Source organism: Astatotilapia calliptera, chromosome 23, assembly GCF_900246225.1.
Source record: "Astatotilapia calliptera chromosome 23, fAstCal1.2, whole genome shotgun sequence".
Taxonomy (NCBI): domain Eukaryota; kingdom Metazoa; phylum Chordata; class Actinopteri; order Cichliformes; family Cichlidae; genus Astatotilapia; species Astatotilapia calliptera.
Window position 1 is genome coordinate 39609201 of NC_039323.1, and position 24113 is coordinate 39633313.

Here is a 24113-nt window from a genome sequence, read left to right on the forward strand (position 1 = left end):
GATGGGGTGGCAAAATTAGAGCGCTTTCTTTACACATATGCAGGTGGTACATTCTGTAATATGTATGATTGGTTAAAATGCAGCAAGTATACACATTTTGTATAAACATAGTATGTAACTTTCTTATTGGCTTTAGTCCAAATAATTAAACATTTCAGTTACATAAAAAATGTAAATTTCTATTTTAAGTACTGTATAGCCTATAAAATAATTAATTATATAATTGAGTTTGCAACAGACGATGTCTGGCAGTAGCAACAATTGAGTTTCAGATCTTTTTTTTTAGTTTTAGAACTAATCACATTGGCACATGCTGAAATTTACACAAAATATCAGAAATCTGCACCGTCATAAACAAATGAATGTGTTTTTCACCAAACATTTAAACATTTATTGAGTTAATAACACTTCATGGCTTTTCCAGAGTGTAACAATCAACCACCATTGTTGAAAGCTGAGTTGGTATTGATTCAAAATATACTCTCGAATAATCATTGGTGTCAGTTGCTACTGAAAACAAGAAATAAAATAATTTTGGATGCTATGTGCTGCCCCATTTTTTAATGTGGGGGAGATAGACTGTACAATATATTTTGTTTTAAAAATTATATTCCATGTTATTGTACCTAGGCTCAAATGCTAGCTTATTTTAATAAACAACATTGTCATATGCAAAGCTAGGATGGCACATGCCACCCCATTCCAGCACTCTGGATCCGCCCCTAAATTCTGTGTCCCTAAATTAGCTTTTAAATACTGAAATTGTGACAATAAAATAAATACTACCCTGGAGTCCAACTTCAGAAACCTCAGGGCTGAAATAAAGCCAATGCAGAATTGAACAAACAAATGCATGCAACATAACAAAGCGGAAAAAAAAATCCCAGCTGTTCCTTGTTTTGCCACTTGAGGCTAATTCTCCTGTTAGCTTCAGTGTTAGCAGTCTTAGCATGCTACCATTGTAGTAGAAATAAACATGTCTACAGCATGTATAGGTGGTTAATTGTAACTCACCCATTTAAAACGTATTAAGCCTAAAAAATTATATGATTAAGGGTGTGGTGGTTTGAATTGACAGATGCATGCCAGCTAAGCTGCTAGCTGTCTGTTAGCTTTACCTCGGCTAATTTGAGCAACAGAACTAGATCTCTTGGCTGTGTTTGTACTTTCAGTTAAACTATGTGACTAATAGCATGCTTTGTGCTTAATTGTAATAACAACACTAATTACCAGTTGTCTGTTTATCTTCTTTGCTAAAGAAGCTACCTGGTTAGCTGATAACTTGAACAAATTGCTATAAGATTAAATCTGCAGTCACCTTGATCTTCAGAAGGTGAGATCAAGGTGGAAAGCCTGTTAGCATGACCACTGTTATGACTATTCATACAATGCCTCTTTATCTTTAGGGGATTGTGGGGTACCTTTAAAGTCTTTCTGTCGTCATTTAACTCTGTTAACTCTGGTTCCTTTGCCAAAAATATTTTCTGATGATTATCTGGTTAAGCCAGTGTCTGATAGATGATCCCTTGTGGAATATGAAATTCAGTGGGAACTAATAAAATTCAGCCTCCTGTTGAATAAAAAGGAAAAACATATACTCACTTGTTAAGTACACTGTAGGCTTGGTACTGTGTTGGCCCTGCTTTGACCTTCGGGACTGCCTTAATGCTGTTCCACCACATACCAAATGTGCTCTGATGGTTTGAGATCTGGTGGATGTGGGGGCCATGCGATCATTCAAGGATCCAGATTTAGATTATCTGAGCTTTGTGACATGGTGTTATACTACTGAAGGCATCCACCAGAAGATGCGTGCACTGTTGTTGTAAAGGGATGGGCATGGCCTACAACAATAATCAAGTATGTTGTGGCATTTGAAGGTCTCAAAGTGTGCCAGGAAAATATCCTTCACACCATTACAGCACCACCAGTCTGACCTGTTGATAGAAGGCAGGATGGATCAATGCTGTGATGTTATTTACTCCACCCAAATGTCACAGCGGGACTCGGGACTCATGAGACCAGGCAATGCTTTTCAAATTATGTGTTGTGCAATTTTGGTGACCCCAAGTGTGCTTTTCTGTTCTTAGCTGACCTCTGATCTGGTCTGACCTGAGCTGGTTGTGTGTAAATCCTGTCTTGCACCAACAGCCATGTCAGGTTCAGAGTCACTTACATCATGTTTCTTCACCATTCTGATGCTTAGCTTGAACTTCAGCAGGTCGTCTTGACCGTGTCTACATGTCTAAATGCACGGATCGCTGCCATACGATTGGTTGATTAGAGCATATATTGTTTTCGTATCAGTATTTAACATCTGTGGTGTTAGAATTGCTTTTGAATTTACAATCTTTGTTTAACCTGAACAGCAAATTGTATAGCTGCTGAACTGAAGCCAAGAAAGTCTTTTAGCTGTTTGTCTCCGTCTGCCAGTTAGCTAAACACTGGAAGGCAGAACTGTCGTGGACTCATGGGAACGCTGGAGGACGCGATTAAATATAGTCTGTAAAAAAGCTGTCTTTTATATGATGTTTTGGTTTTCCACAGCAGGGATCCCTGTTTGTGTGTCTTTGACTGACAGTGTGTGTGTTTTTTTTTTTAAATTTCAAGTCAGTATTTCACCACAAAAAGTGGCCTATTAATATTTGATGGCTGAAGAAAAGAGCCGCTCATCTCTTTCTTAGTCTTTTTGAAGAGTGTGTTTGAGTCTGAACCAAAGTGGAAAAACAGAAAAACATTTTAAGGAGACCGAGATGAAGAATTCACAAATTTCATTCTGCTGTAAATCTGGTAATAATTTCCAGTTTGCGTCCTATCCCAGAAGAAAAACTGAAATAACCCTAAAACGGTGGCTTTGTGGCTCTTTTATAACAGTGACTGTGACACTAAAACAGGCAGCAAAGAGAGCTCAGATAAATAAAAGAAGAGAGCTGAACGCAGAGAGCCGGCTGTGCTGTTTATCCAGTGTGAGCATGGCGCCATCTACAGTCTAAAATTGAACACATTATGTGCAAATGGACTGCAAATAACACCCAACATAAAAAGGTAAATAAATAAATAAGTATCAAGACTCTTCATGTTGATCGAGTGTTTGACAGCTCCATAAAAGGCGCCTCTAGAACAGCTGCAGTTCTTCTTTGTATTGACTATTCAAATCTTTAGACCCGTCATTAAAAAATCCAAAATATCCAAAATATTTTACTTCCAGGTTTTATTCCAAACTTTCTTCCAGCAACACAGTGTAGTACAGGAAACACAGAGAGGTGTCACAGTCCAAGTTTATTTTCCTTATTTTGCATCTGGTGTCCTGATTGTTTTAGTTCCATGTTTTACATTTTTCCAGATGTTGTAACAATATTAATGTATTTATTCTTGTTTGTTTGTTTCTCTTGCATACTCTCATAATTGTACATTATCTAATGTCAATATCTTAATGCAAAGTATTAAAAATTATCTAAGTAAAGGACAATAAAAAAAAATAAGCAAAACTTTTTCCCGGTTGTATTTATCTCATAACTTACAGCAGACATAATATTGACTTTAAGAAGTAAGTTTTTTTTCCTTCAGTGAAAAACAACAGTTAAATACAAAACACATGCTCAACAATCTAATCCAATTAAAACCAGTGTTACTAAAGCTGCACTCAAAAACAAAACGCTGGCTTTAACCGATTTAATTACATGTAAGTCTTGCATGTAATTTTTCTTTTCATTTGAGTACGATGTAAAATATTAAATTAAATGGAATCTGGTCAAATGAAATTCAGTTTATTGGTGTAAACTGAATGTATAAAACCAAAACTTTCGTAATTGTAACCCAGGACCCCTGAACAGTTATGGACTTGTTATTGTGATATGTATTTGTAAGTCTATGCTTCTGTTCGGTGTTCCACTTATTGTATGTGTAGGTATGTGTGCGTATATATGTGTGTGTGGATGCCAAGCACCTGCAGACCTGATGGGCGTGGTCCTGTTAGAGGATTGGCCACGCCTGAAGCCACACACACACCTGCTGCTGATCAGGCTCGTCGGGGGAGCTATTTAGGAGACCGATGGAGCGCCCACCGGTGCGGGATCATTGCGTGAGACTTCACGGCAGTCTTAGCGCAGTTAAAGTCTGTGAGTGTATGCCTACTGGAATACAGTGTCTTGACGGCTGCCTCTGTTATTTTCCCCTCAGGAGGATCGTGGAGCATCAGAGGGCAGCAGGCACGGGGTGTGTGTGGACACACGAGAGTGGAGAACACGGAGCACGGACTTTTTGAGAAGACACAACACGGGAGTCACGGGGATTTACTGTTATTGTTTCATTCACTATAAATAAACGCACTGCTTAGACACAGAGTACCGCGACTGGGTCCTCCTTTCCCCACATCCCCACGGTCTGCCCTGCCAAACCGTGACAGTAATATTTAAGAATTTAAATAAAACCTTTGATTTTATACATTTTTGTTGCATTTTACTCAGAATTGTTGTTGTTTCATAGGTTTGTAAGGAGTGTGGCTGAACATATACTTGTAAAAACAAATAATCAGATTTTTCTTCTTATTTATTTATTTATTTATTTATTTATTTTACATCAGTCAGATTGTTTCAATACAAAATAAAAGAAATCAACCCAGCCTCCACAAGCCTGCTATTATAACAAAGCTGCGAGGACCCACATTGCACTTATTGTGTAAATAAGAGTCTTAGTAGAAGACCACACCTGTGAAGCTTACCTTCACTGACCTCAACAACCAAATTTAGTGGTTGTGTTATCTGGGATCTGAGCAAGTGCAGTGAAGAGTTTTGTGTATTCAGATAATTGATTGGTCTCATTTTGAGGCTCTTTTTCTCTGTTACAAAGCAATCAGTGGTAGGAGCATCAGAAGCATTATCCTTAAAGACAGCTGTATAAACATCACCCAGAAAATCTCAACAACAGTGATGCTAGAACAAATAATATTATCTTTCTTTCTACTTCAATTATTATTCTTTTTATAAATTCATAATACTTTAAAAAAAAAAAACCCAAATATTGTTATTCAGTAATAGCTATGGCTATTTGCTTTCGCCTCAGTCTAATAGTGCGACTCTAATGAAGACTCATGTTATGTGTTAAAATAAGGTCATCAAAAAGTCATTTGAGGAGTTTTCAACCAACTCACACAAAGCAGCAGCGATTAGATTGCAGCTCAGGAAATCTTCTTACAATCATTGTTTTAATTGCAAAAACTGGAGATAATTACAAATTCGAGGCCTGCTTATTTTTTCTTCTAAAATTGAGGACCCACTTTATCAAAAATGGATCAAAAGTTTTTAATGTAAATAAGTCAGTGCCTACAGATCAGCCTTTCTGTGCATCAAATAAATTAGTGTGGATTGTAATGTGTTAAATGTCAGCTTGTAAAACCTCTTTCCTACCTGGATAGTGCAAGAACAAATGCTTCACATCAAGGTCTGACTGGATACATGTTGATGGACATCAGGTGATTGTGTGACAAGCCAAGTAAAGGTGGCATCTTTGATTGAGTGATTGAGTGATTGATTGAGTGATTGATAGATTTTATTGATTAGAAATCAAATATCTCAGTGAATACAGAATAAAGATTTACCACAAAGCAAGAGAGCACGAGACAAGGCTAATCAAAGGGTATTGGCTGAATATGCTTGTTATGCCAACCCTTTTAACAAAAGAGCTTTTAGCATGCAGCTCATGTACATAGCGCTCGAAGCAAAGAGTAAAACAAAGAAAACCAAACAAAGCAAACAAAAAATTGTTCTATGAGGTTATTCAGTACTTTGATCCCATGTACAGCAGCTTCATAATAGCAGATTAAGTGAGTCCAACACACCTCACCTCCTCATCTCTGTGCATGTAGCTCTGCTTCTCTGGTTGTGCTGGTAAGTGGCAACATGTGATGTGCTTTATGTCCTTGAAAGTGGCTGTTTGTGTTGGGCTCAGGATTTGTGTGTCCACAGACACATGCATCGTGGATGATGTTCAGATTACATGTTGCACTTTGTGCCCTTCGGAGGACGATGCTCACTGGTCTGTGAAGTAAAAGGTGTTATGTGTCACATTTAGCAGATATTATTAGAAAGTAATGTGGACTTTTTTAATTAACTGGGGGGGGGGCAGCTGCACTTCCTTATAACTTAATTAAAAATGACTACTTATCATTCTACATTTTAACAACTTTCTTCATTTAAGCAGATTACTATCATGCAAACTCTGTTCTGTGTCCTCTGTGTGTGTGACAGAGAGAGATTTTTAACATAGCCTTCTGCTTTGGCTGCAACCACAGATTACCTTTCCAAATTGTGATCAAAGCATCACAGCTTCGACTCTGCATCAGTTTCTTGTCACACATGGGTTTTTTTTTCCAGGAGCTGCTTTCAAACAGAGACAAAATGTGCAGATTTTGCATACCTTGCAGTCCTGTATTGTTTGCATGTAAATTTGCAAAACAAATGAGCGCTCAAACCATTTTCAACGTGTTGACAAGAAATAGAGAAGTATCTCTTTTTTTGCATTGTTATATTTCTAAATGAAACTAAGACGTGGGGATTTGCTTATTATACTGCCCTCCTTGTTCAGTGACCTGCACAGCCAGTACATGGGCTTTTGTAATGCTGCTGAGTCTGCAGTAAATTAGCACTATGTGATGAGCGACAGCAGCAATGCACTCTAATAAAATTTATAATTATAATTATATCATAAGGTTTATCAGTTTGTTACATTTTATATTTCTTTTGTTGTATTTTGAAAACTATAAGGACGTTTATTCAGAGTAAAAATGCTACACACAGCAACCTGAGAAAACGACGGCAAACAGAAAAATGCTGCAAAAAGGCACAAAAACCCCAACACCTAAAACCAAAAACACTTCACAAAACACAACAGAAGTTGTTTTTTATGAGACTATAATGTGACAGGAACTGATGTGAAGTGTTGCACTGAGGCGCCATGAAAAGAAGCGAAGAATTCACGTGTTGTGAGGGAGAAAAAGATGAAAGGCAGCATATGTTTTAATCACATGATTCATACAATAATGTAGATAAATCTTTGCTACTGTTCTCTTGTTACTTCCACAACTGTTGTTTTGTGGGCTTATTTGTTATTTTTTGATAACTTTTGCAGTATTTTTCTATTGACTGGTGGGTTTATTTAGGTTGCAGTGTGTTTGAACTTTCGGGGGCAACCATAAAATACATTTTGCTTTTGCTATAAGTCTTGAATAGCTGCACGATCAACACATTTCTCTCACATGTACCATAGGATTTGGTTACATATTGCATTTTTCCACAGAATCAAACATATCAGCATTTCAGAGGTTGGGATCCTTGTGATTTGAAGCCTCTTTAGTCTGTCTAAAGAGAATTAAATAAAGGAGAGGAAGGCTCAACTTCTGAGTATTGCCTACTGAGCTTTAAGGCCTCCCAGCTGTATAATGTGCCACAAATACATTACAGTAGAGCCAACCTGAACTACAGTTATTACAGACATCATATTCAAATTGTGTTTCAGCCATTAGCTATTTCTCCCAAGTAATTTCTGTGGTCAGAAAACATCAGGGATAAAAACATTAATAGGAAAAATGCTGGCTAAAAATCCAGTAAATGGTTTACAGACTCACATTTATGATTGGATCTAGGAGGAAGAAACTACAATACTGACAAATCAGTGACAGTCGTTTTGTTAAAAAATATATTTTATTTATATAGCACATTAAAAAACACTGGAGATGACAGAAGTGCTTTCTAATCATCTATTATGGAAAAGTATAATAGTATGCTAAAATATACATAATTGATTGTGGCAGTGCTGAAAATATATTTAAAAGATGGTGGAGGTAAAAGAGTGAAGCTTCATAAATAATGCTGAAGATATAAATGCACTCATTAGATACAAATGTTCAGCTGCTCCTTAACACAAATATCTAATCAGCCAATCACATGGCAGCAAATCAGTTCATTCAAACATGTAGACATGGTCAAGATGACCGGCTGAAGTTCAAACCAAGTGTCAAAATGAGGAAGGAAAGGTTATTTACGGTGCTTCAGAGCATCTCTGTAGCATGGGCTGCAGCAGCAGAAGATCACAACAGGTGCTGCAGGTAAGAACTGGAATCTGAGGCTACAATTATCATAGTCTTACCAAAACTGGATAACAGAAGATTGGAAAAATGTGTTGTCTGGTCTGATTTTTGCAGCAGCTGGGATCAGAATTTGTCTTGTATTTAAAGCTCAGGGTGCTGGTGGTGTAATGGTGTTGGGGATTTCATTTTGGCTCCTTAGTACCATCTGAGCATCGTTTAAATACCACAGCCTGCCAGCCTACCTGCTGCTGAACATGTCTATTCCTTTATACCGAAAGTGTCCACATCTTGTGATAGCTGCTTACAGCTGGACAACACAACATGTCACAAAGCACAATGTCATCTCCAACTGTTTTTTTTTTTAAAATGACAATGAGTTCAGTTTACTCCACAATCACCAGATCGCAACTCAGTAGAGCACCTCTGGGATGTGATAGAATGGAAGACTCACATCTGCAGATACTGAGTTTTTCCAGCAATTGATGAATCTATAATATGAAGAATGGAGGCAGTTCTGATGCTGAAAGGGGATTCAGCCAAGGTCCTGCACTATGTACCTAATGAAGTGACTAACTAAAAGCAACTAAGTTAAGAAGGTTTACAGTAAACGTGGGAAAAAGCATATGCAGACCTAACAAAAAACAGCTGAATATCAGTGGGTTTATAGAGCTGATTTGCAACTGTCAGTTATGGACCGGACTTTTTGTGGGATGGCAGAACCTTTGGGAACCATGGATAACATAAAAAAGTTGGGAATATAGAATTATCATATTCATGTACCGGTAATATATAATTTGTGATGAAATTGAAATCAAAAACTTCAGTCAAGTGTGTAGATCTTGGGAGCGATGGTGATTCTTATGCGCAGATCATGAGAAAACAACACAGTGGTTGAGATTTCCAGTGTATCAATGGATCATTTAGAATAGTAGTTATAGGAGGAGATTTTGACACAAGCATCAAATTCCCATCAGTGTTGCTGATTTTACCTGCAATAACTTTATCGTCATGCGATCCGACAAGTAGCCTTACACCTCACCTCACCCATGCACACACAAACACACAGACAATGGTGCGACTGAAATACTTTGCATGCACGGAAAATAAAATTAAAAAATGTAGGTACAAATGCAAAGTTGAACGAGTATCTGCAAACCACACACATACACAAATATGCACAAAACAATATACATGCAGACATGCACGATGTAGCGACTCGCTCATTTGTCTTCATCTTACAGTAAGACCTTTAAAGTTATCTCACCTTGAAAGATGATGGGAAAATTATGGTTCAGATGTGGTAGGGCGCTGGCATTCTGTTGGCAGTCAAAAATATGTGGTACACTGGTCTGTGGGTCACTCTTGCATGTGCTGCTGTTCATCCATTGATCCATTTATCAAGTTCTAACATACAAGTTGAAGTGAAAAAAAAAAGAGAAGTGTCCACTGTATATTTTATCTTTGATGGGTTTTTTGCACTTCTCTCTGTCCTGGAGAACCTTATTGTTGGTCCCTTCACTGTTCCAGTGGTTTTGTGAACTCCACAGGAACACCTGTGCACAGATTGAAAACCCCTCTCTGTACTCTCTCTGTAGGCAAATACCTCTGCTGTACTATAAAGTTAGCATCACATGGCCAGCAAGAGTGCACTCGAGATCTTTGATAGACCATTACACAGCTGCTTGTTGGTTCTTCCAAGTAACATTTATGGTGGCACAAAGGAGGAGAGTATAGCTTCCACCCAGTTTCTTGCTCAGTGATTTAGTCAGGTTTATAATTCAGACCCATAGAGCAGAATCGCCTCAACTCACGTGAACACTTTAAGTCTGATTAACCTTTGAATTACACACCTTGGAAAGACATCATGAGTTAAGTTCCCCAAGCTTGACCAGTCTGGCAACTGATATCGTGAGCATTGCCAATGTCATTGCCAAGGTATTTGAAATCATCTGCTTATTCAATGGTAGAGCCGTTCTTGCCGAGTAGAACTAAGCAGTTGGGTTAGTGTACATGAACTAAGTCCTTGATTTGTTAAGGAGTAGAGTGGTGCCCTGGGTGGCACTTTCTACGTGGTGTAGGAGGTCCTTTGCAGTTTTGATAATATCTTCAAGAAGGCAGATGCCATCCACAAAGTTAGAATACAGTCTTCTCCCTAGTGTGGGACCATAGGTACTGCTGACAGGTCCCAATGACTCTTGTGTAATATTATATACATTTTTACTTCTTAAATAAGACAGGATACAATAAACTGTGAATGGTTTCACAAAAAAGGATTGTGTTTTGAAATATATCCAAAGCCATAAGGGGTGTTTCGTACAGCAGGAAATTTAGAGTTATCTGGATAAATGAAAATTTTGGTTGCAAAATAAACACTTCCCTTTTCCACACTAACTAAACTACTTTCATAGCCTAACAATGCTTTATAGATTCCAAGTACAAAGTGTGTTTTATTAGGCTTTAATGTGAGATTTGATCTAGACTACACCCAGTTAAAAAATGCATTACGTATAGAATCCACAGTTCAGTCAGAAGTCATAAATCTGTGATTGACTATCTTAAAGACAAGTTTTGAAAATACCCCAAAGTTTAAAGGCAAACAAAATGTGCAGATTAGATTCAAAGACGATAACTTTGTCATGATCATTAACATATAAGCTAGTTTTAATGACTGTTGCAACTACTAAATAGTTTGACAGGGAAAGAAGTTAACTTATTTTGATATTACTACACAATTTTCTCCTGAATTAATCACTGAAACACTCGCTGTGACTCACATTGTCATTAATCACATCTTCAATTTAAAGCAAGTGCAAAATATCCAAAAATCCACCAAGAGACTCCTCGGTCCTTAGTTTTTTGTTTATCATGAATCAAACAAATAGTTAATTAGTTAGTGAATTCAATTCCTTACTGGAGGCACGTGCGTTCATCCAAACATCGATAGTATCACTACCAACGCTGGCACTGGTATTTGATCAATACTAGAGCACCAGGATTGATATTTTGGGCGATCGTGGCTCAAGAGTTGGCAGTTCGTCTTGTAATCGGAAGGTTGCCGGTTTGAGTCTCGGTCATTGTGTCCTTGTGCAAGAGACTTCACCCGTTGTGTACTGGTGGTGGTCAGAGGGCCCGGTGGCGCCAGTGTTTGGCAGCCTCGCCTCTGTCAGTGCGCCCCAGGGCAGCTGTGGCTACAACGTAGCTGCCATCACCAGTGTGTGAGGTGGATGACTGAATGTGTGAAGCACTTTGGGGTCCTTAGGGACTAAATAAAGCGCTGTACAAATACAGGCCATTTACCATTTTGCTTCTATAAGATAACCTTTACTAGTCCCACATGTGGGAAATTTGTTTTGTCACAGCAGGAAGTGGACAGTGCAAAAGTAATGAAGAAAAATTAGAATATAATAGAATAAATACAGTACACAACTGTACACAATAGAATAAATTAGAATACAATATACCTATCAGGAGTTCAAAATGTATCCCTTTTAACTGCAGTAAATTATTCGCATTTTTAATGAAATAATTTACCTCAAATATGCACAAAAATAACTTTTTTGTGTTGACTGTCACGTGACAGACAAATAACAAGCATATGAATAAACACATAAATTACTGTGGAGAGTAAAAACAGTGATTTAAAATTGGCTCCTTAAAATGTGTTTAGAATTTGAAAATTGATGATGATTTATTTCATTAACGTGCCCCACTGCTCTGTCCTACATAGAATCGGTGTCAGTAATGCTGAACCTGTATGTACATGCTTACAGCGCACTCAGTGGAAAGCACCTGCACACCACGAGCGCCCCCCCACTTCCTCCTCGAACCTAAAGGCGACGATGCTGCTGTGGGCGGAGTCTCGCGGTGCCTTCAGTCTCCTCGCTGCGCCGAGGAGAGCTCCGTGCGGCGTTGCGCTCAGACCGGTCGGACCGGTCCGGTAGTTAAACGGCAGTTTAACGTTAAACCCGGGAGACACTCAGAGAGGAAACAGGTGAGTCTGAGCTTTTCTTTAAACCGAAGCTTCGAAAACATTCAGGAACTTTTTTTTTACCTCTTCATATTTACTGCTAATGCAAATGAACGTATGCTGCGAATGAAATACGTGTGGAATTAATAAAAGACTTGTAGGAACACCGTGCTGCTTCATTCAAAAAGTAGTAGACTGTAAGAGGATATGACAGGACACTGAGACAAATGGCCCAGGATTATGGATGGAAACAGAGACTGTGATAATATAGTAAAGTGTGACAACTAATAACCCGTATTATACGCCTAATATTAATAACAGAACAGGAAATATTTTTATTAGAAATTAACTACGACACTGTAAATCATACAAATTAAATAAAGCAGGTAATTATGCCTTTTAAGGTCCTTTTGAATTAAAGCTAAAGAACAAAACAGAAGTATAAAGTGGCAGAAAGCAGAGTGACAGGAACTGTTTCAGAATGTAACATAGTGTATTATTTGGTTATATTGCAACATCAAACGCTACTTATGATTTTAATTTGAGAACAAAGAGGTGTTTTGAAGTATTAGCAACAGATAAATCATAACCAAAAGAACCAGCATGAAGCACAGCACAGGAGTACTGAGAGGTTCCTGTCATAAAGTCCTCCAGAGTGCTCAAGAGTATTTTAAAGAAGTGAAGTGAATCAGGTCTAAAATTGGGTAACTATGTTTCCTGAAAAGGGGGCAAATATAATCAAGTCTGAGAAAGCTGGAAATAAAAGATGTTTCCTTAGCCTTTCCCTCAAGACTCTGGTTAACCATGTGCTAATTATTTCAATTTAATATTGACTCTGATGCAAGAGTAAACTTGCTACCTGGAAATGCACTAGGTCTCCTATGTACATGAAATTTTGTTTTCACAAAGACCTTCCGATTCAGATCAGAGCACCGCAACAAAAACAGCAAACACAAACACCGGCCCTGATGCAGGACCCTCATACTACAGTCCCGCATCATGGGTTGTGATTGCTTTGCTTACTGAAAGGATTTGCAGTTGTTACTAGATAGCAGCAGCTGACATACACATCACTTCTGTAAAATTCAGCCTGTCTTACAGCCTGTTATCCCAATGTAACAAAGCAATGCTGGTGCATGCATGCATCTTCCCTCTATCATAACTGCACACCAGCTTTCCTTAGAACCCGCCTTAAGTGGACCAGACCAGTGAGACTCCCATTTCTCTCAGTGTTTAACTGCACATTTAATCTCTGAGATATGTTGATATAAGAAAAAGAATTGTAATGTCAACAGTATGTCTCTGTTTATCTACAGGATAAAGAAATGCCAATGTATTAAATGAAAGAAGTCTGTCACCATGACTGGTTGGGTTTAAATTGTAAGAAATAAATGTGGAAAATTACAAAAAAAGTTCTGGTAGCTCATTGCTCAGATTGTCCTGTCAGTATAAAACAAAGTTTCTGTAAATTCACAAAAAATGGCAGATTTCTTATTGTGTAATTTCTATATTAGATCAGATTTGTCAGTTGCTCAGTTATGTTGGAGTAGTATGAGCAGTTGCTGTGGAGGTCCTTATTAGGCGAAACAGGGCAAGTTGTAAAATTTATCCGAATACAGACCAAAATCTATGCCCTTGTGGGCTGGATTGGAGTCTGTGTCAGGCTGATTCTGGCCCCCAGCCCTTATGTTTGACACCCATTGTCTAACATCTCTGCTTATATCAACACATATTTTGCAGTGTGGACTGAATTTATAAAGGGGTTGCATAATAAATAAAGAAATTACCTGTTTTGTAAGTACAATAATGAGTCTGCATTACTTTACTTACATTATAATCCATCTAGTCCTTGTCGGCCACTGAGAATATCTTTATAGAATTTTTATGTTATATTACTTGCCATTTCTGCTGCCCTCTTGGCCTTTTACTTACAAATGGAGGATATATAACACTCACTTTACCAAAAACTGATTGCAGTTTCTGACAAAAGTTTTATTTCTGACTTAAAATGACTCAATGCTATTTATGAAACTTAAGAAAACACCAGCAATAAGAAAAACGCTGCAAAAGCACACAAAACATAATGGTAATGGGAAAAATGACAACGAAAATAGGAAAAAACAACGGAAATAGGAAAAAAGAACACAGAAATATGAAAAACAAAAAAAAGAAATAGGAAAAAACACAAGGGAAGTGTTTCTGGGGAGACAATAACCCAACGGACCAGTTGCAGGAACCCATAACATGGTAGCTGTGTTTTATCATGATTCATATAATACTGATGATGGATTTTTAGGCTAATAGTTGGGCTAACACACTTACCTGTCATCTTTTCTTTCATCACAAAACCGATAGATCCTCCACTTCTTTTAAGTGTCTCCCAGCACAATTCTTAGCATATTTTGGTTCCTGCAACTGGTCCGTTGGGTTATTGTCTCCCCAGAAACGCTTCCCTTGTGCTTTTGGAAATCTGTTTTCTCTTTTCCTATTTCCGTTGTGTTTTGTGTGCTTTTTTTTTTTTTTTTTGTTATTACTGGTGTTTTCTTAAGTTGCAGTCCGTTTGGCCTCTCAGGGCCACCGTACCAACAACTCATTTACAACAGTTGAAATACCAGCAAATATTTTTATGGCAAATCTTTATGCAATATGATCATTCTTCCAAAAAATGTCTCTATTAGCTCTATTAGCTGGCAGTGTTAAAGTAAGAGGCTAAAATTAATAGGTGACCAACTTAGGATGACGACTTAAGCTCTGAAAGGTTCAACCACTGACTGCACCACTTCTCTTACACTGAACAGATTGCAAGGTTTAGGGAACACAATATCTTACATGATTTCTGGAGCATTTCTGCATGTGTACACATTGAATATGGCAGCCAGATTTACAGTTAACTCCACTGCAATTCAGTCAGCTTTTTAAAAACAAGAATTAATGCTTGGGTTTTGAGACAAAAGAACCACAATTTCACCACATTTTGCAACCTTTTACAGCTTATCTAGACTGCAAAGAAGTGTCCTAGTCTAGATCGAGAGAGACAGAGGGAGAGATAAAAATGTATTAATCCCTTGGTGGGTTCCTGTGGGAAATTCATTTAAAAAAACAAAACAAGAATTAAAACACACCTATTCATGGCAGTAGTGGGATTTGAAACCATGCCCCTAAAGAGACTGGAGCCTTAATCCAGTGCCTTAGACCGCTTGGCCACGCTATCAAATATTGTCTCCTTGTTTTATCAGCCATTTTAAACTGTTCACATGTTTTTGCATTGCTTTGGTCATGCATCTTGTTCGTGTTTTGTTCATCTTGTTGCAGGAATTGCACTTCTTCTGTAAAACCAAGGAACAACTCAATGCCATCCTGTGTGCTGCCAAACCACAGCTTGCACAGATTTCCAGATCTAACTACCAAGGATCAAAAAGTCAAGAGTGCTTGAAGTAATTCCTTAGACACGGATGCAAATGTTTCAGATGTCTCTTTTATAAACATCTTACACTGTCTGTGTATGTAAGAAGATATAGATGACTGTAGACAGAAGTGTTCTAAGCCGTGTCGCAAATTCGCCATTGGGCACATTTAGTTTATTTCTGTCATACAGCCATAACAGGTTTTAAACATGGCCATGGAAGCAGCGGACATGATCGTTGTAGCGATCTACTTCATCCTGGTGTTAGGGATTGGCTTCCTTGCAATGTGGAAAGCCAATAGGAACACAGTGAGCGGCTACTTCCTGGCGGGGCGTTCGATGAACTGGGCAGCTGTGGGAGCTTCTCTATTTGTCAGTAACATAGGAAGTGAGCACTTCATTGGATTGGCTGGATCAGGCGCTGCTAGCGGTCTCAGCGTGGCTGCATGGGAGCTCAATGCTGTATTACTGCTCCAGTTTTTAGGCTGGGTGTTCATTCCAGTCTATATCCAGTGTGGCATCTACACTATGCCAGAGTACCTGTCCAAGAGATATGGGGGGAATCGACTGAAGGTGTACTTTGCTGCTTTATCTCTTGTCCTTTACATCTTCACCAAGCTGTCTGTGGATCTCTATTCTGGAGCCTTGTTCATCAAAGAATCCTTAGGTTGGAACCTCTATCTGTCCATCCTCCTCCTCATCGCCATGACAGCTCTGCTGACCATCTCCGGAGGTCTGGTTGCTGTTATCTACACAGACACAGTTCAAGCGTTCCTCATGATTGCTGGGGCCCTCTGTCTGACAGGCATCAGCCTCTTCAAAGTGGGAGGGTTCGAAGGTCCTTGTTTCTCTTTCATGCATTCATGAATTTATGTCAATTGTTTAACTAAAAAATGCTTAACCGTGTTTTGGCATGTCTTTGTAAGGTGTGAGACACGGTTACATGGAGGCCACTCCAAACATCAGTGCCATCTTGCTGTCTTCACCCAATCTGACGTATTCTGAGTCCTGCTATAACCATGCCACTCCGAAGCCAGATAGTCTGAAGATCCTCCGAGAGGCCCAGGATCCAGACCTGCCATGGCTTGGTTTCTTACTCGGCCAGACTCCTGCCTCTATTTGGTAATGCTATTTCTTTTAAGACTAATTTCCTTACCAATACGGTTTTGTACAGCCTTGTGTGTTTAAACACTCGATATCCCTAAAAGATTTACTCTGAGCCAGGTGTTTTTCTTCTTTTGCCACCTGTTAGATTTGATTGCTTTAAGTAAAAGTAGACTGAATTTGTTACCATGAAATGCTGCCCGGAGGAGCATTTATTCTTGCTCCTTGGCTTTGCATGCTTCATTTAATTTTTTGTAGTGCTACCCTCAGGGCAAGTATGCTAATCAACCATGCAACATGTGTGCAAGGTCCTGGTTGCTCGCTGGCATCGCAGCCAGGACCTTGCACACATGTTGCATATGATTTATTTTCCTCAAAAAAAACAATGAATTATACAGTTAGAAATTCTTAAAGTAGAGGCAACACATATAAATTGAGTGGTGCTTCTTCACAGTAAGAAGGTCCGTGGTTTGGTTCAAGCCATGGAGCAAGAATCCACACTCCTCAGGTTGGCATTATTGGCAGTAAGGTCAGTTTCAAGCAGTTAAATCTGACAATTGAGAAATCTTTCTTTGTGGGTACTCCAGTTTCCTCCCACAGTCCAAAGACATGCACTTAGTGGGGTTAGTTTGTGATTGTTAATTGGCTATAGGAGTGAATGTGAGTGTAAATGGTTGTCTGTCTCCCTGAATTACACCTGTGACAGAATGGTGACCTGTCCAGCGTATAACCTGCGTCATGCGCTATGGCAACTGGGATAGGTTGTAAACCACCGCAACCCTAAATTGGAAGAGTGGAATAAAATGGATGGATGGAAATTCTAATGATGTTTAGTTCTCATTCTTTTTCTCTAACATCACTGAAAGTCCAATAAAGGCTTTAAATATCTCAGTGGTCAATGATTGACCTATAAAGTCATTTCAGTGTCAACATACATTTTTTTTTTTTTTCAATGAAAATGTTTCATGATTTATTAGACTGTGAGATCTGAGGTGAAAGACTGACTGAGAGACCCTCTGTGGAGCCACAGAACAAGCACGGTCTCAGAAATGTCCCTAGAATAGTTCTCACCAAGCTGACTTTTGGGGTCATTACAAATGGCACAGGTAGTCCAGAGTATACTAAATAGAGGTGAGTACCAATTAGCAGACTAATTTTTGTGTTTATGTGCTCCAGGTACTGGTGTGCAGATCAGGTGATTGTTCAGCGGGTTCTGGCAGCAAAAAATATTGCTCATGCCAAAGGGTCAACAATCATGGCCAGTTTCCTCAAAATCCTGCCAATGTTTATCATTGTCATCCCAGGTAGAGACATTAACCACCCTATCAATATCTTACACAGATAAAATTCTGACTCTATACTCACTAATTGTCTTACTGATGTGTCCTATGTGATCATGATTCCAGGAATGATTTCCAGGATCTTATTCGCTGATGACTTGGCATGTATCAGTCCAGAGCACTGCATTGAAGTGTGTGGCTCTGCAGCTGGCTGCAGCAATGTGGCTTACCCAAGGCTCGTCATGTCAGTAATGCCCGTCGGTCTCCGCGGGTTGATGATGGCTGTTATGATTGCAGCTCTAATGAGCGACTTGGACTCTATCTTTAATTCTGCAAGCACCATCTTTACCCTAGATATTTACAAGATGCTACGAAAGCAGGCGTCGTCCAGAGAGCTGATGATAGTAGGCAGGCTGTTTGTCCTTTTCATGGTGATCATAAGCATCGCCTGGGTGCCTGTGATCATTGAAATGCAGGGAGGCCAGATATTCTACTACATCCAAGAAGTATCAGATTATCTGACTCCGCCCATAGCGGCTCTCTTCCTGCTTGGCATCCTGTGGCGTCGTTGTAATGAGACAGGTGCCTTTTGGGGAGGGATGGTAGGGTTTTTCCTTGGAGCTCTCCGTTTGGCTTTGGCATTTGTTTATCGAGAGCCACTCTGCGATCAGCCTGATGAACGCCCATCCTTCATCAAAGATATCCATTACATGTATGTGGCAGCCATCTTGTTTTGGATATCATCTCTGGTGGCTGTTGTTGTGAGTCTCTGCACTCCTCCACCCGAAGAGGGACAAATCCAAACCACTACTCTCTGGGGACTAAACAAGAGAAAGAAGCTAAAAAATCAAGAAAGAAATGCTGAAAAAGACGTCAATGTTTTGAAACCCCTAAATCACTCAGCCTTTAATGGAAATGGTGTTCTTGGTGAAGAAAAGTGTCACAAGGACCCAAACTTGCTCAATGGCTCTGAGACAAATCTTGAAAATGGCCAATCAGGAAGCAGCAATAATGTCACAGCAAGTGATATAGAAACAATCTATTCAGTACAGAATGGTGGCTGTGCTCAGAGTTCAGGCTCCAAAATGGTAGAAAATGAGGAAAGAAGAGGAGTGGAGGAGGAAGACGAGAGCTGTGGAGCAGGGGACGCAAAAGAGGAGCGTGGATGTTGTATTAAGGTTTTGGATTGGTTTTGTGGATTCAAGGAGGAATTGTCCAAAGATCAGGTCATAACAGTTCAAGAACAGGAGAAGATGGTGGAGGAGCTTCTCTATGAACCTCCAACGACCAGAATCATCTTAAACATCACACTGGTGGTGGTTTGCTCAGTTGGGATCTTTCTCTTCATCTATTTCTCCTTATAGGTTCAGTTATTTCCAAACAGAAGGCCAGATTTGTCCAAGAAATACAGAACAGGCATGTTTGATACAGTTAATTACCCATCACACAAATGAACAAAAGCCACATTTTAAGGATACAAAAGGCATGGGGCTACCATATTTTATTTTGTTATTCAATATTCAAAAGATGGTAGAGTTTGAGATGTACTTGTTGGCAATACACTTAGATGCCCATATATATGTGACAAAGTGAAACCCTTTAAAAAGCATTTACCCACGTTGCCTTTCGTATATTTTTGTTGTGCTGGGTATATGCATGCATACACATATACTGTAGGTCAGCGGTCCCCAACCACCGGGCCATGGACCCGTCCGTGAGTCGTTTGGTACCGGGCCGCGAGAGTTGAGGCTCCGGTGTGAAATTTACGGTTTTAAGGGTTTTTTATCATTAACTCGGTTTCCCTGGGTCTTTTCCCGTGTTATAGTTGTGTCCCTTATTTTGAAAGAAATATTTACATGTTACCATAGCGACCAGAGAGCATTAAGGGACAGAGAGGTCCAATGAGGTTGGCGCATTTCAGGAGGACGCTCCTAATAAAGTTACACAGTGAATTCGCGTTCATTATTATATTTTCAAAATACCACCGTTTTTGTCTTGGTCGTATCATTTTATTGTGTTTAACTTATCCGCGACACCTTAAAGGCCGGTTCGTGAAAATATTGTCTGACATTAAACCGGTCTGTGGTTTAATGTCAAAAGGTTGTGGACCGCTGCTCTAGATATTGTACCTAGAGTATGTAGGTACAATACTGTAAAACACCAAGCTGGTGCTTTACATGGTTTTAGTTTTTTGTAGAGAGAAAAGCTCTGATGTTTTGCCTTTAGCCTATATAATAAAAAATCACGTCATGTGTTAGGCCAGACCTTCCCAAAGTGGGGGAACCATTGCAGGGGGGGCGTGGTATGAAAAGGAAAAAAAAAACAAAAAAACACTGCTAGCACTGGCGCCTCCACAAACGCAAATCAGGAGATGAAGCATAGCTGAATGTTTCCAAACCAACTTCATTCTAAGCCAAAGACTAGAAAATATGGTGAAGCAAATCTTCCCTTTGGTTTCACCTGCACAAGTGCCGAGGTAGCTCTCCTCTGCAGAATTGGTTTTCTGCAGGGGATCAGGAGCAGCGCTAGGCTCTCCAAATCACGGACAAACAGGATCCCACGTTCTTGATTTTTAGTTCACAATCACTTGTTGTAATGACTAACTGCTCCTGACATTTTGGAGATGTTAGCTCTTTATACAGTAAAGTTACTGCTGGATACAAATAACATCAGGCTGATCCTGGCACGATTTGTTCCCCCGGTTCAAATCACAGACAAACAGTATCTCACAGCTGTTTATGTTTTTAAACCCATTTTGCACAGAGAGGCATTTTTTGAAAAATGTATTGATAGCAATGTTGAATATTATTACACAGGAAAAAAACAACATGTGTGGACGCAGCGTAAAAGAGTTAGTAGTTTATTTTCTTACTACCTGTAATTTATTGCAGTTTACTTGTATTTGCTTAATTGTTTACTAAATGTTTGAGGTGTGAAAGAAACCGCAATGGAGCTAAAGATGGGTGTGTGTGGTTGGAGGATGTGTTAGTGCGTGTGCGCGTGCGAGAGGGGGGGCGCGAACATTTTTCTTGTAAAACAAAGGGGGGCCCAGCAAAAAAAGTTTGGGAGCCGCTGTGTTAGGCTGTTGGGAAAATACAAATACAAAAATACAAAAGAAGAAAAATGTGATTTCAGAAAGTAGAGTTTGACCGAAATAAATACATAATCTAATGTAACATTTTATAGTAAATTTATATTTTCTGACTCTATACTCACTAATTGTCTTACTGATGTATCCTATGTGATCATGATTCCAGGAATGATTTCCAGGATCTTATTCGCTGATGACTTGGCGTGTATCAGTCCAAAGCACTGCATTGAAGTGTGTGGCTATACGTATAAATTATTTTAATTCATTTGGATTTTTTATTCTGAACTAACATGAGTAAATGTGTACAAATAATGACTCAAAGTGCACTGTTGTATAAGTACAAAGTTTATTTTAATGCACCTTATGTTTTTACAATGACTGCTTGTCAGTGTATGATTTACACAGGTCATTAGTAAACTTGCTTTAGTTGTAAATCAGCTTTTACAAAAAATATGAAGCTGTCAATGAGCTACTAGCATAATTTTATAAATTACATTTTATTTATATAGCGCCAAATCACAACAACAGTCGCTTCAAGGCAATTAGGTTTTATTGTCCCGTACTCATTTGCATATAGGTACATGAGGTGTGTTTTCCATAGTGCCACATTTATAACACTGTACACTTGATGATGTCAGTTGAAAACATAAATTGATTTGTTTTTGTTGTATGCTACAGATACAATCGCGTAATTTTGAATTAATGCCAATGGGAATGTGTTCATGATATTCATAATGAATGTGAATGGCTGAAATTGACTGTGCCTACATCTTTTCATTTAAATGGAAATGTAGGTAATTCTGTTGTTTTTAGCTGTTTTTACTTCCAAGACATACGATCATGACACCTGGATTAGTACTTGATACATATTTGAGTTGGGAAAAGCATTTGGTGTGATGGTCATGTTTTATTTTACCTGTACACATACGCAGAACTCAAAGGGTGCCTTGCACTTACTTTAATCACAAATTAATTAATTAATTGTGAATTAAAAGATGTCAAATTGTAAGAAGTTTTGCTGACCCTGATCATCAATTTAAAGATAGGACATACTTATATTGCAATATTTCCATTATATTATTTAGCACTGAGCACTTAAACAGCAACAGATTAAGTCGGACAAAAATTAAAACAATTTATTTTATTTTTTTAAGACACTGATTGAAAGTTGTACAGATTTAAAGTTTACCACTAGTAAGTTCTTTAAAAGCATATTTTACAATAAAAACTTTTTAAAAAACGAACTACTAAAAACAAGTGTCTTTTATATAATTCTTTTATAAATTGATCTTTGCTTAATGTAATTGCCATTTTAAGCACACTGAGGGTTTAAGTATTTATGTGTGTATATATCAGGACTATCACATGTTAATGGTGCGCAGTGGCTGGAAACTGGTGAACACTGCAAACTTTACAAGCTTTCTTTGACCTGATTTGCTTTATTGAGAATGAGGGGAACATGTGGGTTATATCTGTTTATAACTACAGAACATAATTTTAAGACAGACATCCAGCAGATGGATTAATTTCCAGCAATATTACCACTCGCGTTATTCCTGCAACCAGCTCAACCAATACATAAGAACACCCAAGCCGGGCATCTTTCTACCACTTTTGTTGACACTGCAATACTCCAACAAGTGTTGGCTGCACTTCAATGTACTGAAGGCCTCAATTTTCACATGCATAGTGAAATATTAACAAGATAAACTGGCACAAATATGTTCCTGGGTTGTGGTGAATTTAGGTGTTTTTCCTCAGGTTGCTATTTTAACTATAGCTGTGACAATTTAAACACATACTTGTTTCTTGAGAACAGAAATCTTTCTTGCAGGATCACTGAGTAAAAACCTTCATTCTGCTGACTTCTGCATAACTAATGACACCTATGAGCCTCACCTATACTTTACTGTGAATGATGAATGTTAACATATTGAAATAATATGACGAACTACTAAATAAACCTCTTAACTGTCATAATACACTTCAGGTTTACACTGTACATGTGCTTATTATCAGCTGTTGTGACGGATATTGTGATAGTAATTCATTAGAAACATGGACATGAGGTTCTTAAATGTTTGAGCTACTATAAAACCAGCAAACATTGAGCTGTCTAAAGAAAACAATGTCAAACAAGGAGCAACCAGGTCATGGTGCGTGAAGCAAACTGCATACGCTAAAGCCACAACAACAAGCATGCCAACACTCAGTTAAGTAAATTAACAGCGGCCTCTACTACAGTGGAAAGTTACAGACTGGAAGTGGAAAGTTACTGGGGGTAGTTGTCACACAAGCCAACGCACATAAGTTTAGGTTATTTTTTCCTCTCTCATTCAGTATGTTCGGCTTTATTACACCTCAGTTGTGGCCACTATGCAATTTAGTGTTAACCAAGATAATGTCAGTATAAATAGATGACTGATTACAAGTTACAGCGCTGGACCGTGATGTGAACACAACAGCCTCCCTCACATCAAGGATGATCAGTTTTTGTACTCCGACAATTTTTTTTTGTACTGCGATCATTTTAATATTACTGATTCTAATATCTAGTTCATGACATTTTGTTCAGACTCCCTTTGGCCCAGAGAATATCCTTATAACCATTATCAGTGATGTGTAAGCATGCTGCAAAACCCTCTACGCTACTACGTCAACTCTTCAATATTTCAGCGCAGTCATAGCGCTTTTTGAACCTTTTGACCCTAAAAACACGGAACACCAACTCGATTATGAGCACACTGCATTGTGTATCTAAAAATAATAAAAAGAGCTTTATTTAATCATCTTCAACCCTAACAGGATCAAACTTTCTTGATCTTGAGCAATACTTTTCCATGAAAAGACATGAAAAATGCTACGAGTCATGGATTGGCCTCCCCAGAGCCTGGACCTCAACGTTATTAAAGCAGTTTGGGATCATCCTGACAAAGAAGAGAACAAAAGGCAGAAACATCTAGAGAAGAGGTTTGAATGTCTTTCAAGAAGCCTGGAGAACTATTCCTGAAGACTACTTAAAGAAAGCTGCCTAAGAGAGTTCAGACTGAGTTAAAGAATAAAGGAGGTCATAACAAATATTGACTTTGAAACTTGTTAGAATGAACAAACTGTGCTTCATGTTTGTTATGTTGTATTTTGGGTATTACAAGAGACTAACCAAATGCATAGCAAACGAGGGCCCA

At 38.7% G+C, this 24113-nt stretch overlaps 1 protein-coding gene and 1 long non-coding RNA gene across 2 annotated transcripts; both read left to right on the plus strand.

Moving 5' to 3' along the window:
• Window positions 1–3857: 3857 nt before the first annotated feature.
• LOC113016565 (uncharacterized) lies at window positions 3858–4343 on the plus strand. The gene is made up of 2 exons (XR_003271258.1): window positions 3858–4066; window positions 4180–4343. It is a non-coding gene; the product is annotated as an uncharacterized LOC113016565 (long non-coding RNA).
• A 7642-nt stretch (window positions 4344–11985) lies between these two features.
• Window positions 11986–19464, plus strand: LOC113016897 (sodium/myo-inositol cotransporter-like). Its single transcript, XM_026160065.1, has 5 exons — window positions 11986–12074; window positions 15363–16291; window positions 16380–16575; window positions 17734–17861; window positions 17964–19464. The coding sequence occupies exons 2-5, from the start codon at window positions 15664–15666 to the stop codon at window positions 19199–19201; spliced, it is 2190 nt and encodes a 729-aa protein (XP_026015850.1). The 5' UTR covers window positions 11986–12074; window positions 15363–15663; the 3' UTR covers window positions 19202–19464.
• Window positions 19465–24113: the final 4649 nt, after the last annotated feature.